Source organism: Phalacrocorax carbo, chromosome 7, assembly GCF_963921805.1.
Source record: "Phalacrocorax carbo chromosome 7, bPhaCar2.1, whole genome shotgun sequence".
NCBI lineage: Eukaryota > Metazoa > Chordata > Aves > Suliformes > Phalacrocoracidae > Phalacrocorax > Phalacrocorax carbo.
The window spans coordinates 36,338,840-36,353,762 of record NC_087519.1 but is presented as its reverse complement, the minus strand read 5'-3'; the positions used below and the strand labels follow the sequence as shown (position 1 = coordinate 36,353,762).

The 14,923-nt window shown below is 60.5% G+C and overlaps 1 protein-coding gene across 2 annotated transcripts; it reads left to right on the top strand.

The window, feature by feature from the left end:
- Positions 1 to 2,299: 2,299 nt before the first annotated feature.
- VWA5B2 (von Willebrand factor A domain containing 5B2) lies at positions 2,300 to 14,707 on the top strand. 2 transcript variants are annotated; one of them, XM_064457437.1, is made up of 22 exons: positions 2,300 to 2,799; positions 6,178 to 6,332; positions 6,731 to 6,892; positions 7,163 to 7,376; positions 7,492 to 7,646; positions 8,102 to 8,233; positions 8,345 to 8,469; positions 8,582 to 8,758; positions 8,851 to 8,961; positions 9,084 to 9,286; positions 9,597 to 9,711; positions 9,785 to 9,970; positions 10,073 to 10,232; positions 10,308 to 10,597; positions 11,698 to 11,923; positions 12,009 to 12,353; positions 12,449 to 12,586; positions 12,666 to 12,785; positions 13,031 to 13,108; positions 13,331 to 13,400; positions 13,622 to 13,730; positions 14,044 to 14,707. In XM_064457437.1, exons 2-22 carry the CDS (start codon positions 6,194 to 6,196, stop codon positions 14,650 to 14,652), a joined length of 3,864 nt encoding a protein of 1,287 aa, XP_064313507.1. In that variant the 5' UTR covers positions 2,300 to 2,799; positions 6,178 to 6,193; the 3' UTR covers positions 14,653 to 14,707. The 2 variants fall into 2 exon arrangements, with proteins under 2 accessions (XP_064313507.1, XP_064313506.1); XM_064457436.1 differs by having other exon boundaries at positions 7,163 to 7,388.
- The last annotated feature ends 216 nt before the right edge of the window (positions 14,708 to 14,923 follow it).

The following is a 14,923-nucleotide window of genomic DNA, read 5'->3' as shown; positions in this document are numbered from 1 at the left end:
ACCTAATTTTGACCAGGTGTTCCCCCCCTCCTCCATAGCTACCCGTCCTCAGGATCTCCTTTCATTTGTGCTCATTAATGAGCAACAGACAGCTGAACAGGACGCCCCTGCCCCTCTCCCTATGGGCAGAGCTTTTGCCTGTGCAGCCCTCAGCTGGGTTTGAGAACAGCTCCATCGAGCGCAGTTGCTTCCAGCTTGGCACTGGCCAGTATCTCCTCGGGCTTTGGGTTATTTCCTCCTGCAGCATTCAGTTTGCAGGGCTTATCAGTGACTTGGGAGCTGAAAGCATCTGTGAGAGCTTTACGCCCCGTGCTCCCTCCAGCTAGCCCTGTCTCTGGATGATAATTCAGCTTTATAAACCCAGGACAAGGTACTAGTGATTTTGGGATAAATACCTAGATTGTTACTGGTCCCTTGGGTGGTATAGTGGCTTCTGGTTAGGGTTGTTGGGTTGCAAAGGCCCTTAATGGAACCATTGGGCTGAGCTGGGCCTGTGTTTGCAGGGTTTAATGTGCGTGTTAGCTCAGTGCTCTGCCAAAAAGAAATGCCGAGTTCTCTGTGGGTTTATTTTTGGCTGCGACAAGCTGCTGTAGCGCAGATGTGATGGTGCAGAGTAGAGACATGCACGCCTGTTGACGGACGCTGGTGTGAGCACTGTATGGAGCGGGATGGAGCCCATCTGCGTCTCACCTGGACTGCTGTGCGTTACTGGTGGGCTCCGGGAGGCTCGGCTGCGTCCCAGGCACTGTGCATGCTGTGGTTATTTGCCTACCGTAACACCAGGGCCACAGAGAGCGTCTGAGGTTGTGGGCTGGCTGAGCCCGGTCAACCTGGCTTGTGGCACTGACCCAGCGCTCGCATTTGGACACTTCTCATCTTGGCCTAGAAACAGTGTCTCAGAGAAAAATCAAAGCTTGTGTTTTTTTTCCCTGGGGCTGGAGCAGCCGCAGTGCTCACTGTGATGATGGGAGTGGGAGCCCTTGTGCGCTGCAGGCTGGGTGGGTGTGCTGTGGTGCGTGCTGTGCCTCCAGCAGCTCGCAGAGCTGGCATCCGTCATGTAGGAGGGATAACATATAGGGTTAGCCTCCTCCTGTGGCCACAAGCGATGGGGAAGGACAGCAGCTGCATGTTTTAGCTCTCCCCAAGCAGCGCAAGGAGGAGAAGCAGCGCACTGTGGGGCATCTTGCATGGAGAAAGGGAATGGCTCAGCATGCTCTTCCAGGCACCCCAGGGACATGCAGAGTGTCTCTCTGCCGGATAATTGTGTTAGCTGAAGAGCAGGGTAAGGGGTTGGGAGGACGGAGTGTGTCCTGTGCTACCATGTGCAGCAAAGGGCATCTTCTGCCAAGATTTTCCTCCTTTGCTCCTGCTGTCAGCTGTGAAACCTGTGCCAAGGAGCCAAATCTGTAGCGGTGCGATGGTCAGCTTAGAGGTGCGATCCAATGGGGAGATGCTGCTCTGCCAGGCCTCCTTGTTCCAGTGCTGCTGCGAAATCACCTGCAGAGGACCAGGGACCACTACTGCTGCTGGCGCTGCCTGCTCTTTCTGCCCTGGTCTGTGTGCTGGGCTGCCTGTGTGGCTGAGCTGGCTCCAGGTTCAGTGTGGCTGCTAAGGTGGGTTTTGTGGTGCATGGGAGGGTGGGAGCTCCCCTCTGCCGTGCTCTATAAAAGGACTGTGCTGCCATGACTCTTATCTATAGCACAGCGAGGGAGCTGCCTGCACAAGGCAGAGCAGGGATGATCCCTGAATCTGATGGTTTTCTCCAGTCCTGCTTGGGAGTGTGGGACTGGCAGTGGTTGCTGAGGGATTCCCAGTGCACCCTGGGCTGGGCTCACCAGCAAGATCTCCCTTGCCAGCGGATGTGTTCTGCCTTTGCCGGGATTTCCTGACTGTCTGCACCCTCCCCATGGGGGCTTGTCACCCTCATCACCCAAAGGCTGGGCTCTTCCCAAATTCACCTTCTTCCCTGCTCTTTGGGGACAGAATTTCACTGCAGCATGTGGAGGCTGACAGGGATGGTCCCAGTGGGACCCCAGGGTGTCTGGGTTTGGAGTGGGTGCTCAGCATCCGCCTGTGCCCGATTCTCTTGCAGCAGTCTCAGGGCAGTTGAGACCTTTCCTAGCGAAGCTGGTTGTGGCACCTGTGGCCCACGGTATTTGTACTGGAGAGTTCACCTGGCTGATGGGAGATTGCATTTTGCCCTATTTTGGTTGGTTGGTTGTTGGTTTGGTTTTTTTTTGGGGGGGGGGGGGGGGGGGGGGCACGGGGGGGGCACAGGGGGTAGCTGTGTGTCCTGGGCTGCCAAACCCCATGTTTGTGGGTGCCGCAGCATCAGCCTGGGGTCTCACCAGCACCAGAGTTTGGCTGGACATCTCCACGCTGTGCATGCAGAACAGTCCACAGTGGTGGGCCCTGTTCTTGGCCAGTGCCTGTCACCCTTTGGGGGTGCTGGCTGTCCCCTGAGACCCCCAGCACCACCCATGAGAACATCTCCCAGCCCTCCCCGGGGCGGCAGTACCAGGGAGTGTGTCTCTTTAATGAGGCTGGGCTTGGAACAGCTCTGCTGCTGGCACAGGGAGAGAGGGATGAAGCGAGGGCGGTGAAGGAGCCAGTGCCAGAGAGGGAGCCTGCAGCAGGGAGAGGCGGGGAAGGACCACTCATCCCCCCTGGGTACTGCAGCCATCTGAGCTGGAGGGGCAGGGAAACCCACCCCCAGGGCAGAGGGCTCTGTGGAGGGCAGGGGCCCAGTGGGTGCTGAGTTGAGCCTGCAGTCCCTTTGTCATCTTCCTCCACCTCCAGGTAAGAGCCGGGGCTGGGGGGAGTCTAGGACCACGGTGGCCCAGGACACTGCGAGTATCCTGTGATTCCTGGGTGCCCCAGGGTTGCACACCCACTTTTGGGGTAGCCCTGGATTGCAGGAAGGGCAAGAGGTGGGAGATGAGGCAGCAGGGCCACAAAAGTGCTGAAATCACTATCTGGCATGGACCTGACAGGGTTGGCTTTAAAATGGGAACATGCCCCATGGTATCAGCAACTGGTCCCTGGTGCATGCCACAAATGTCCCATGGCCAGAGGAGTAGCGGGACACTTTTGCAGGGCTGCCCTGCCAGGATATGCCTATGTTGAGGGGGATCTGGGGGGCTGGGGCATTTTTTTAGGGTGTTCCTGTGTTAGGGTACATTGAGGGCAAGTCAGTCCCGTTTCCTGGCCCGAGGCTGGGGTTTTGCAGGGGTTTTAGCAGCTCTGGGAAGGCAAGAGCAGCAGCACAGGTCCTGGATGTGGTGGTTCTGGATGCAGTGTGTGTGCCAGGGTGTGTGCATGCATGCATGCAGTCAGACCTTCACCCCATCCACTTTGCCTGTAGACACTGAGGAAATCCCTTTCCCTTCTGCTCCTCTTCTTTGGGCTCTCTGTAAAGTGGTGTGCCCTGTGGGCACTGGGCAGCAGCACCATAACCTTCTGCCTCTGTGGCCTCCTCCCTGCTCCAGGAGTAGGGATGGATCCTGCTCTCCTGCCCTTGTGCCCCATCCCAGCAGGGCAATGTGGGGGTGTCCTGCAAGGAGGGGAGGTGAGGGAAGCAGGAGGTAACGCAGGTGAGCAGGAGGGGCAGAAATGCCTTGCTCTGGGCACTGCCTCAGAGGCTTGGGCTCCTTTCCTTCCATCCTTCTCTTCTACTGGCTTCTGCCTCTGTCACCAGTGGAAATTTCTGCTGGCTCTGCCTGTGCTGGGGCTGGCCTCCCCCTTCCCTGGGACCATACCGCACCCCAGCACAGGTGGCTGCCGCTGCAGCAGCTGAAACTCTGACAACTTCGCAGGCAACTAAGGAGGGTCTGCTGGGCTCCAGTGCCTGGCTTGCGGCAGCTGCCTCGTTGGACAAACTCAACCTGCCCATGGGCAAGAAGAAAAATGTTAACTTTTTCTGACCTAGAGCAGTTAGCTCCTCCTTGCCTTAGCCGAGGGCTTTCTGCTGCCAGCACAGCAAACTGCCTCCAGCCCCGCTCCTGCTGTGGCCCCTTCCATACCAGGGATGCTGCTGGTTAAACCAGCTCCTGTGGGCAGTAGGTGGGAAGGGAGAAAGAGGAGGGGGCTGTGAAGGCACTGGTGACCATGCTGGGAATGGGGAGGGGGCTGGGGACCTGTTGGTGACACCACAGCGGTACCTGGGGACAGTTTGCTGCCCCAGGGAAAGAGGAGAAAGAGGCCAGCGGCGAGGACCATCAGTCTGGTTTTATTCATTACCACGGGGCTTAGAGCAGCCAGCACAAAGCGTGGCAGGGCCAGATGGGCCCTGTTTATTCTGCAAGGGTAAATGTAAAGAGACGTGATAAAAAGCAGCCGGGACAGCTCCTCTGGTAAGTCCCTGGTAAACAAGCCAGTGGTGCTCTGGCCAATGGGCGGCATGGCAAATAGCAGGCGCGTTGCTGAGCATCAAGCTGAGTTCCCTGGGAACAAATGGAAGGGCTTTGGGGTGAAATCCATCTTTAATTGTTTGATACGCGTGGGCTGGGGGAGTCCTGGTCCCCAGAGCTCAGCTGGGTGCTGTGGTCAGAGCAGGACCCAGCTGATGATATTCCCGGTGGTGGCACAGCTGGCATGGAGGAAAACTGGGCTGTGCATTGCCCCTGTACCACCTTGTGTGCTGGGGTAGCAATCTGGGGGGCTCAGCAGGGCATGCAGCATCCTGCACATAGGGTGAAGGGCTGGAGATGGCAGGGGGTGGCTGGGTGGCCAAGACCTGCCAACATAACCCTGTGATGCCAACTGAGCAGATAAACAGCTCCGCTCCAGTGTAATGGACTTATTTTCCTGGGATGCAGCCACATTGCTGCACTTGAATCACTCCTGCGCTTCTCAGGGTCTCCCTACCTTGTGCCAGCCATGGGCTCAGTCTTGATGCTGCCTCTGAGGAAGTAGCACTGCGCCACTTTCAAGGATGCTCTGGGAGAGGCACCCTGTGACTGTGTGCTGAGGGCACCCCGAGCCTCCTGTTACTGATGCTTATATGATCTGTTCCTGGGACGAAGGCCACTGGAGTGGGGGGACCAGATGGTTCACCTGTACCTGGCCTTGTCCTTGCCCCAGGCACGTTGCATGCTGAAGCACCAGCACATGGCCTGACATGAGGACCTTGCTGCCACTGGGTAGCAGGTGCTTGGTGCAGGCAGGGGGTACAGTGTGGAGGGGCAGGCCCATGCCTGGAGCAGGACCCATGCACACTATCCACAAAGAGGCAGGGTTAAGGCTGACCTGAATATTTTATGCAAACGTGCAATGGCATGGGGTAAGGCAATGTTAGAGAGATGCCTTGGCTCTGGGAAATTGTTTGGGATGCTGCTCCTGAGTGGTTTTCCCAAGAGGAAGAGAGGTGTGTAGTGGGTTGGTGCCCTGGCTGGAAGGCATCCCCAGCCACCTCTCTTCCCATGACCACTGCCGAAGGGTGGGATGCCGCACACATCCCTCTCTGGGCAGAGTGTCACACGCCCGGAGACAGAGAGCATTGTCCCCCAAGCCAGGCTCCTCTCTGCAGTGCCTTCCCCTCTGTGCTGCTCTTCAGTGCAGCACTGACCTTGTTGTTAATTATTAAACCCCCAGCAAACACTGCTCGCTGTTTTGTCCTAGTTATACTGTGGGCTTCTTGCCCTTCTTTCTTTCCTTTTTTTATTTTTTTCTGTAAACAAATTACCCTGGTAACCTCTGTGGGTGGATGGAGATGGGAGCAGCAGATGCTCCTCTCCCAGCCAGCGAGGGAGATGGTCTGGGGAGGCTCTGGAGCCACTGAGCTGCTGTGGAGTGGCCAAGAGATGGGCTGCGTGTGGCTGGATGTTATCCATTGTGTCTAGGAGTCACTGCTTATCTGCCAGGACTCAAGGCTTGCATGTAACTGCTGCTGCCCGCAAGAAGTCATCTTGCTGCCCAGCAGCAAGGTTTATTTACCCATGGGGTGGGCTTTTGTGACTTCAGACCTGGTTTTCAGGTGAGCTGGGGTCTGAGCAGAGACTTGGGTCCAGGTCCATGTGTTTTGTGGATGCTGCAGAGCAGCATCCCTGGGATGGGGAGGGCTGGGGGCCTAGCCCACTCCTTGCGGGCTGGGCAGATGGAAGCAGTTTGTGTGCATGAAACTCTTCCCAGCAGACCCCATCCCTGAGCACCCAGCACCTGCCTCCCCTCTGCTCACAGCTGCTGCTGAGGGACAATGCCGGGCCTGTATGCCCTCTCCTCCTGGGAGGCTCTGCCCCTGAAGAGCTCCAGGGTGATGGCTTGTGCCAACGGGTACTCCTTGAGCATCACCGCTCACCTCATGTACACCAACCCCTACAAGGAGCCCGTGGAAGGTAAGGGGCAGCTATCAGGGCTGGCAGGGACCCTGGCTGCCTGCATGGTCCCCTAAAAACACCCATGCTGGAAAGCATCCTGTCTTCAGCCCACCTGTGTCCTGGCCCCCAAACCTTGCTCAGTTTGGTAAGCAAAGGCAGAGGTCAGCAGTGGTGGGGGCACCACCTGCGGGCAAGAGAACAGTGAGGCCAGGCAAAAACATTCCCAGTGCTGAGGAAGAGGGGGATTTCATCCTCCCTGCCCTCCTCTGAGCTAGCAATGCTCTGGGTCTTCCCTGCATGTTGTCCCGCTCTCGTGCATTTAAATCACCCTGCTCTTAGTGGTGCTGCCATGGGCTGGCCAGCACTGCAGTAGTGTCCATGGCGGGATCTGCCTCGGGGCTCTCTCCTGGCCACAGGCATCTTCATCTACCCACTGGAGGAGTCAGAGGTGGTGGCTGGCTTTGAGGCAGTGGCGGGCAGCCGGCGGGTGACATTCCAGGTCCAGAACCGGCACCGGGCGCAGGACTGCTGCCTCCAGTGCAGCCCCAGCCCTGGCCGGCCGCGTCGCTGTGCCAGTGGTAAGTGCCATGGCACGGGTGATCCTGTTGGGTCCTCCTATCCGGGAGACTCAGAGCCCAGGGAGGGCTCCTCATCCTCACTGCTGCTTTTCCATGAGGACTGCTGCTGCTCCCTGTGCCAGGGCAGCCCCGTCCCCTTTCCCCTCCATCTACCTCTCCTGAGTCTTTACCCTTTGCATGGCCTCTGTTGTCCCCTTTGAGAGTAATTAGTGCAATTAACACCTCCTTTCCCCAACCTTTCTGACACCCCTGCATCCCTCCCCTTCCCAGGCCATCTTGTCCTGGATGAAGATGCAGAGCACTCCACCTTCATCATCGTTACGGGCACGCTGTGCCCAGCAGAGAGCTTGGCCATCAACCTGAGCACGGCACAGGAGCTGCCCACGGGGCCAGATGGGGCCCTGCGCCTCCTCCTCCCCCCCGTTCTCATGCCCCGCGTCCCTGCTGTCCCCGAGAGTGAGCCGGCAAGCTTGTGTGACGACAGGTTGGCCCTATGGTGATTTTCATGGCTTCCTCAGTCTCCACCATCCTGGGGGGGGATGCTGATGCTGGGTGACCAGGGAGGGGGGCAGGAGCCATCACTGCCTCTCCCCTTGCAGCCCCACCAGCTGTTTTGGGGGGCCAGGTGCCCGGAGCCAACCATCCCCGACAGCGCCTGCGGAGAGTATGGATGTCTTTCGGGGACAACCCTGCAACCCCTTCCCTTACGAGTTTGCCTTTGAGCTGCTGGTAAAGGGCCCCTGCTTGCTGGCAGGTAGGGGGCTAGCTTGGGTGGTGTTGGTTGGTTGGGTAAAACCTCCCAAAATATGGGTGACAACCCCCGGAATGGTGTACCCCTGGTCCCTCTGTGCTTTTAGGGGGACACAAGCCCCCTTCCCAGGCAGCTTCTTGCACTCCCTACCCATGAAGAAGCCTTTCCCCATTCCACCCCTGGAGCTGGGGACTGCGACCCCCAAAGTCACCCCACATATGGCTTTGGGCAGCTCTGGGTCAGCAGCTTCCTTTTCCGGGGAGATGCGATGGATGGGGGAGAGGATGGGTGAGGAAGCGATGTGGGGTAGTGGGGACGCACTCCTGGCCACCGGCCCAGTTAATCCCATTAAAGCTGGCATGGAGCAGCCACCACTGTGGCGCTGATGCTGGCACAGGCACAGAGCCCAGCAGGTGGGGGGCACAAGGGGCTACCCCACCACCTCCTCCCCCCTGCAGGGCTGGAGAGCCCGTCCCATGCCCTGCGAGCCGATGCCGACCCCTGGGCCAGCTCTGCCGCCACCACCTGCGTCACCCTGGCCGAGCCCCACCGCTACGACAGGGACCTGGAGATCATCCTCTACCCCTGTGGTGAGAGGGACAGTGTCCTTGGCGGGTTTGGGGAAGACCCAAAAAGCATCCAGAGCATTCCCAATTTCCCTGTGGCATGGGGCAGCTCTGAATACCACCTGTGTCCCCCAGAGCCCCACCACCCCCACCTGGTGATGGAGGATGGCACCATGACATACCCCGAGTACGAGGCCCATATCCGGAGCCGCCGGGATTACATGCGCATTGCCAGGAAGGATGGCAGTGGCGAGAGACAGGTGACAGGGCATGGCTGCCACCAGCCTGGCAGGGCAGAGGAAGCGGTGGGAGGGGAGCAAGGAAGACCCGGGGGGGGGGTGCGAGAAAGCCCCCGTCCCACCTGGTTCGCAGGTGGTTTTTGTGCAGAAGCGTTTCCACAAAGACATCTTCCTGAACCCTGTGCTGATGCTGAACTTCTGCCCAGCGGCAGAGGGCAACCCTGGGGACCTGCAGAGTGTCACCCGTGAGATCCTCTTCCTCGTCGACTGCAGCAGCACCATGAGCAGCCCCGACCTTGACAAGGTCAAGGTGAGACATGGCCATGGGGCGCCACAGGGCCAGGGATGCTCCGCAGGTTACTGGTCCTTAGCAGTCCTCTCCGGTCCCTGCTGTCGCCCCAGGAGGCTTTGGTGGTGGCCCTGAAGAGCCTCCCGTCAGGGACGCTGATCAACATTGCCGGCTTTGGCACCGATGTCAAACCGCTCTTCCCGTCCAGCCGCCTCTGCAGCAACGTGAGTGTTGCCGGGCAAAGCGCCCCACCAGCCCCTCTCCCTCCCCCCTACCAGCTCCCTGGTGTGGGGTCAGGGCTGGCGAGCTGGGGAACTACCACGAGGCCAGCTCTCTGTGCTGGCAGGAGACAGTGCGGCGTGCCTGCGAGCATCTCACTGGGCTGCGGGCAGATGCGGGCAGCATCAACCTGCTGGCAGCCCTGGGCTGGGCACTGGCGCAGCCCCTCCACCACGGCTACCCCCGCCAGCTCTTTCTCTTCACCAATGCGGCGGCAGGCAACGTGGGCAGGATCCTCCGGCTGGTGCGCAGGCAGGCCAGCACCATCAGGTATGGCACCAGCACCACAGCAGGTTCATGGTGTTCTCCATGTCCCCCTGGGATGTTCCCACCAATTTCTCCTCCTTCTGCAGCCCCAAACCTTGCCCCCACTAGCCCCAAGGGTGTCCTTCACCCATCACATCCCCCAACATCACTGGCTTGGCTTCCCCCAGGGTGCCCCAACCTAGCACGGAGCCAGGGCAGCATCTCTGGCTATCAAACACCCCTGCCCATCTCTGCTGCAGGGCTTGCTGTCAAGCTGCCCAGCCCCTGGCAACAGCCTGGCCATGGCTTTTCATTGCCTGCCTCTCTCCTGTAGGTGCTTCAGCTTTGGTATGGGCTCACGGGTGTGCCGGCGGCTGCTGAAGGGCATGGCCAAGGTCAGCCGGGGCTGTGCCGAGTTCCTAAGCCCAGCTGAGAGGCTGCAGCCCAAGGTAATGCCTGGGCAGGGATGGAGGGCATGGAGGCCACCATGGTGTCTGACACTGGCTCCTCTCCCCACCCCAGCTAATCAAGTCCCTGAAGAAGGCGATTGAGCCGGCCATCAGCGACATCACCATCGACTGGTACGTCCCTGACAGCATGGAGGCTTTGCTTTCACCCACCGAGCTCCCAGCCCTCTACCCCGGCGACCGCCTCGTCAGCTACTGCGTCCTCTACAGCATCGCCCGCTTCCGCGACAGGCACCCATCAGTATGACAAGCACCACCCTGGCATGGGGAGGCCAGCACATTCCCTGTGCTGCCAGCTTCTCCCTGTGCCGGGGGGCTGATGGCGGTGCTCTCTCTTCACCAGGGCAGGGAAGGGGCTCACCGGGGCTTCCGGGGCTCCACCTTCCCCTCCCAGGAGGAGGTGCCCAGTCCCAGGGAGAGCTGCCAGCCGCCCCAGAGCACCCCAGGATCCAGGGACGCCTCCCTGGAGCTCTCCACCAGGGGCACGGAGGTGTCAGAGCAGAGTGAGTGGGGTTGGGGCCAGGGTGGGGTTCAGGCACAGGAGCCATGGGCTGATGGGGTGTGCACTCATCGGGCAGGTGCGGATGCCATTTCGGGGGGAGACATCTGGAAGCGGATTTACCAGCCCTCCTACATCCAGGAGCAGTACATCCTGACACACTGCTCTGTCAGCACCGACCGCAGCCAGGGACTGCTCTCCCACAGCTCCACCAGCAGTGAGTCCACTGGCTCCCACGACGTGGCCCCTGAGGGCGGCTCCTCGGCCCCTGGCGCCGATGCAGTCTCCCAGCAGGGCCAGAAGAGCCTGTCCCTCTGTGAGTCTTCCACCAAATCTGCCCCGCTGCCCTCTGCCCCGGCTGGCACCAAGGTAAGTATGCCAACAGGGTGCAAGGGCTCACGCACATGGGGGCTGTTCCTAGCTTAGCTGAGGTCTGGCAGCCCCATTGTGCTTGGACATGTGGCTGCCAGACTGGAAACCAGAGCTTTGTAGCCTGGATTTTAAGGAAGGATCTGCTGTGGGTGCTGCAAAGAGGCTCCTCAGGTGGTTTTGTCCTACTGGAATGATCCAATTGGGGACCAAGAAGCTGGTCCCCCAGCTTAGTCAGCTGGGTGACTAACAAACCCTCTAGCCATCTCAGATGCTTGTTGATGCTACAGAAAGTAAGTGAAACTATCTGGGCCGGCATCAAGTAACCAACCTGCCAAGCTGGAGAGGAGGGGCTGGGCTGGCTGACCTGCACAGCTCCTTCAGCCCTTTGCCAACCACGCCCAACGCTTCAAGCAATGGGCCACATCCCCACTGCTTCATACCTGGGTTAAAAACCCAGCCGGGTTACTGGGATGGGGAGAAGCAGCTCCCCTGGTGATGGTGGCCCCAAGGCTGGGTGAGGCCAGCTGTCACCTACCTCTGGGACATGCTCCTTCCCCATGGCACTGGTTAGGCAATGGGCTCCTGCCGCACAACAGCACAGCTGGTGGCCTTTGCTGCTGAAATGTCAAGCGTAAGTGATTTCCCTGCAGTATAAACAATCCTCCTGGGGCTCCCTGCTGCCTGGCCAAGAGGTGGCATGGGCACCACTACTCTGCCATAGCTTTTAGGTGAAGCATCTCAGTGTGGGGACATCACTCTGCCTGAGCGACTGAGCTAAACCCCTGTGCTGCACACACAAAAAATCCCCGCCAACTCCTCCTGCCACAGCATCAGCCTGAGTCAGCCTCCAGTGATGTTTGCAAACGCCTGTCTCGGAGCCATTGGTCCTTCCCACGTGTATGAGGAGCCTGGCGAGCATCACTTGCCACCCTGGGAGGCTGCTGGGTGCCAGCCTACAGAGCAGCAGGGCTGGGCGTCAGCCAGCAGCTCCAGCCAACAGCCGGCCGGGCCCGCATGTGCCCCATCACAGCTTGGCGCAGTCTGGGCTCTGTGCCAGTGCCTTTGCCAGGCCTGCCAACAGCCTCCCCCCTCCGCAGGTGATGGTGGCCCTGAGCACAGAGGAGCTGGTGCGGCAGAAGAAAGTGCTGGCACAAGCCGCCCTGGCTGGCCGCAGCTTTTCCTCGCCTCATGGGGAGCTGGACACCCACCGCCTGTGCCAGGCCCTGGAGAAGGTGTCACAGAAGAGGAATCGGTCCCTGGAGGGCCGGCTGGATGAGCTGGGATCCCGGGCACAGCAGCTGCAGCCCAGCATGGTGGAGTCAAGTGTGTACTGGCTCCAGGGGATGGGGGCGGTGGGGATGGAGCTGGGTGCCCCGCCTTGCTGAGCCCACGTGTTGCTGTCATCCAGATAACCTCCTGTCGCCCACCCACCTGGACTGGGACATGTTGGTGGAGCCCTCCTACCTCTTCAGTGCCTCACCAACACCCGAGCTAGGGGAGCCCAGCACGGGTGATGCCAGCTTGCCCCTGCGCTGCCAGGTGGTGATCCATGCACTGCAAGCTGGCAAGCCGGTGTCCTGGGAAGTGACACTCTCACTGGAGTCACTGCTGCAGCCCCGGGAGGGGCCAGGCAGGGTGGAACCCCCGCGGCCAGTGGGCAAGGCTTGGGACAAGCCACTGCACTGTTTGGCAGCACATTCTGTCATCCGGGACAATGAGAATGCGGCACAGCGGGAAGCTGAGCTGGAGCAGGGTGGGTGACGGTGTGTGTGTCCCCGTCCATCCCCCCCCACCCCGCCCCATGCAGCCCCAGCATCCCCCCATCTCTAACTGCCTTGCTCTGGGCAGGTTTCACCCGCCGGTTTCGCTTGAAAGCTGTGCAAACCAGCAAAGCCTGCAATGTGCCTTCTCTCTACACCTGCCCGGTGCCCACGGACAGTGCTATGCAGGCAGCCCTGCCCGCAGCCCCTGAGGTGTGGGGCACAGGTACAGCGGGAGGGGGGCTGGTGTGCTGGGGAAGGGGCAGGGAGGGGGCAGAGGGCTGAGGTGGCACCATCCCTTGCAGCTGGCTCAGCCAGCCAGCCACGAGCTGCTGCAGCAGGGAGCTGGCACCACAGGAGATCCTCGGCAGGTCTGGGCCAGCAGCGGGCTGCTGAAGAGCAGGATGAGACCCCTATCACTGCAGGTACCGATCTGGGCCCTTATACTGGCTTATGCTCCCTAGGCACCTGCCTGAGACCAGGGTCCGCTCAGCTCACAGCTGCAGGGGGCTGGTCCTGGCTGGAATGCTGTGGATGCTTGGGAAGAGGAATCAGTCTCTGCCCCACACTGGGGGAGGATGCAGGGGCAGCATAGCAGCCCCTGGCAGCAGCTCTGGGCTGTGAGGGTCCTGGGAGCCCTGCGAGCCCTCAGGACTTTGCTCTTTTGCAGAACGAGATGAGACCCCCGGCTCTCCGGCCAGCATCTCCTCCCCTACCTATGGCTGGGAAAAGCAGAACTGCTTGAATGGTGCGTTCAGGGTGGAGGGGGCCAAGGGCAGGATGGTGGGGGACAGGGGGTGCCCTCAGCACCCTGTTGCTGGCAGCTGAGAGCTAGAGCATCTGCTGTGCCCACACCTGCCCTTGCTGCACAGGCAAGTGGGCTGAACTGCCCTCAGAGGTGCTGGGGCGTGGGACCCACCTCTGATTGCATCAAGGCCCCCCCACACGCAGCTCTCCCCACTCCTTGCAGGGCCTCCAACCAGCCCCTCCACCACTTCCATGGGCTCTCAGAAATCCACAGAGAACATCGCTGGCTCCAGGTGAGGAGCACAGGCCTCAAAAATGACATGTTGCAGGGAGAAGAGGACAGTGTCACTTCTTTGGTGCTGCAGGTCTAAGGTCCCCTGCAAGCTCCTGCAGCATAACAGGGACGGGAGGCTGGTGCTCTAGGCCTTTCCCTGCAGCAGGCTGGGGCCCAGCTGCCCTTCAGGAATTGCCCTCCTGTCCCCACCTCCCATTACTTTGTCTGTTTGCCCCACAGGTTTAGCCTGAGCAGGCGCCGGGGGCCCAGCCTGGCGCTGCGCCCACAGTGCCTCAGCCTGGAAGGCGAGCACTCCAGCAACCACGCCAGCCATGACTACCTCCCACTGGTAAGGACCATGTCCCCATCCCACCCAGGACAGGGGGGCAAGGAGGCACCTCTGCTGCTGGGTGGCAGCTGAGCTGCCCAGGTGATGCCCTGCAGTGGCACCCAGCTGAGTATGCAAACCCAGTGGGTGCCTGCTTAGCCCTGCTGCATCCATGAATGGACCTGGGGGCCTTTCCTGGCTTTGAGGGAAAGTGGGGCATGGGACAGTCCCTATGCCCCAGACAGCCCTGCAGCCCCCACATCTGAGTGCGGGGGGCCACAGTTGGTCTTCGCCCCTGCCTGGCTCCACCCAGTTGCCTGCCCGCTCATTGCAGGTGCAGCTGCAGCAAGCACGGGGCCCATTCCAGCTCACCGAGATCTTCTCCGAAGTGGTGCAGATCTCCCTGGACCGCCTGTGCCGGGCCTCCCCCTACGCCTCCCACCGAGCCAGCCTCAGCCCCACATCCCCGGGGGCCAGGAGCAGCCCTGAGGCCAGGCCCTGCCATGAGGAGGGCAAGGAGCCCCCCGCAGCCCCACAGCCCAGCTCACCCCTATCTCGCAGCACTTGCTCAGAGGTGCCCAGCACAGCCGTGTGGGCACAAGCAGACAGCGGGCACGGCTCAGAGTCCGACACTGGCCCCCACTCAGCCGCCCCCTCTGAGGCTGGTGTGAGCTGGCAGGATGCAGGGCCGGAGGACCTGGAGAGCGCCAGCTGGGCCACAGCAGTGGCCTTGGCCTGGCTGGAGCATCGCTGCGCTGGCTTCTTCGAGGAGTGGGAGCTGGTGGCAGCCAAGGCGGACGCATGGCTGCAGGCACAGCAGCTGCCCGAGGGGGTAGATGTGGGCCGCCTCAAAGGGGCGGCCAGGCACTTGTTCCTGCTGCTGCGTCACTGGGATGAGAACATCAAGCTGAACATGCTGTGCTACAACCCCAACAATGTCTGACGGTCACCAGAGGGGCCAATAAAGATGCCTGGCTCTGCACTGCCTGTGGAGGCGTCTGTTATGGGCATGGAGTCATCAGTCCCGTTCAGGCCAGGGTGGGGCTTACCAGAACCCTGGGGGGGTCACCCCTTTCCCAGCCCTCTCCCGTGGGAGGGAGCAGACAGGGGAGAAGGAAGAGCCATGCTAGCAGGATCCCTGGGCTGTATCAAGGCAATTCAAACCTTGAGGCAAAGCAGTTTTGTAGATCCTCTGTCTTAACCTCACCCCAGAG

Excerpts from the sequence above, each read along its gene's own strand:
- VWA5B2 (XM_064457436.1), top strand. The coding sequence starts at position 6,194 with ATGCCGGGCCTGTATGCCCTCTCCTCCTGGGAGGCTCTGCCCCTGAAG. Across the intron at positions 10,598-11,697 it reads CTGCCCCGGCTGGCACCAAG|GTGATGGTGGCCCTGAGCAC; the intron begins GTAAGTATGCCA and ends CCCCCTCCGCAG. Across the intron at positions 12,587-12,665 it reads CCCTGAGGTGTGGGGCACAG|CTGGCTCAGCCAGCCAGCCA; the intron begins GTACAGCGGGAG and ends CATCCCTTGCAG.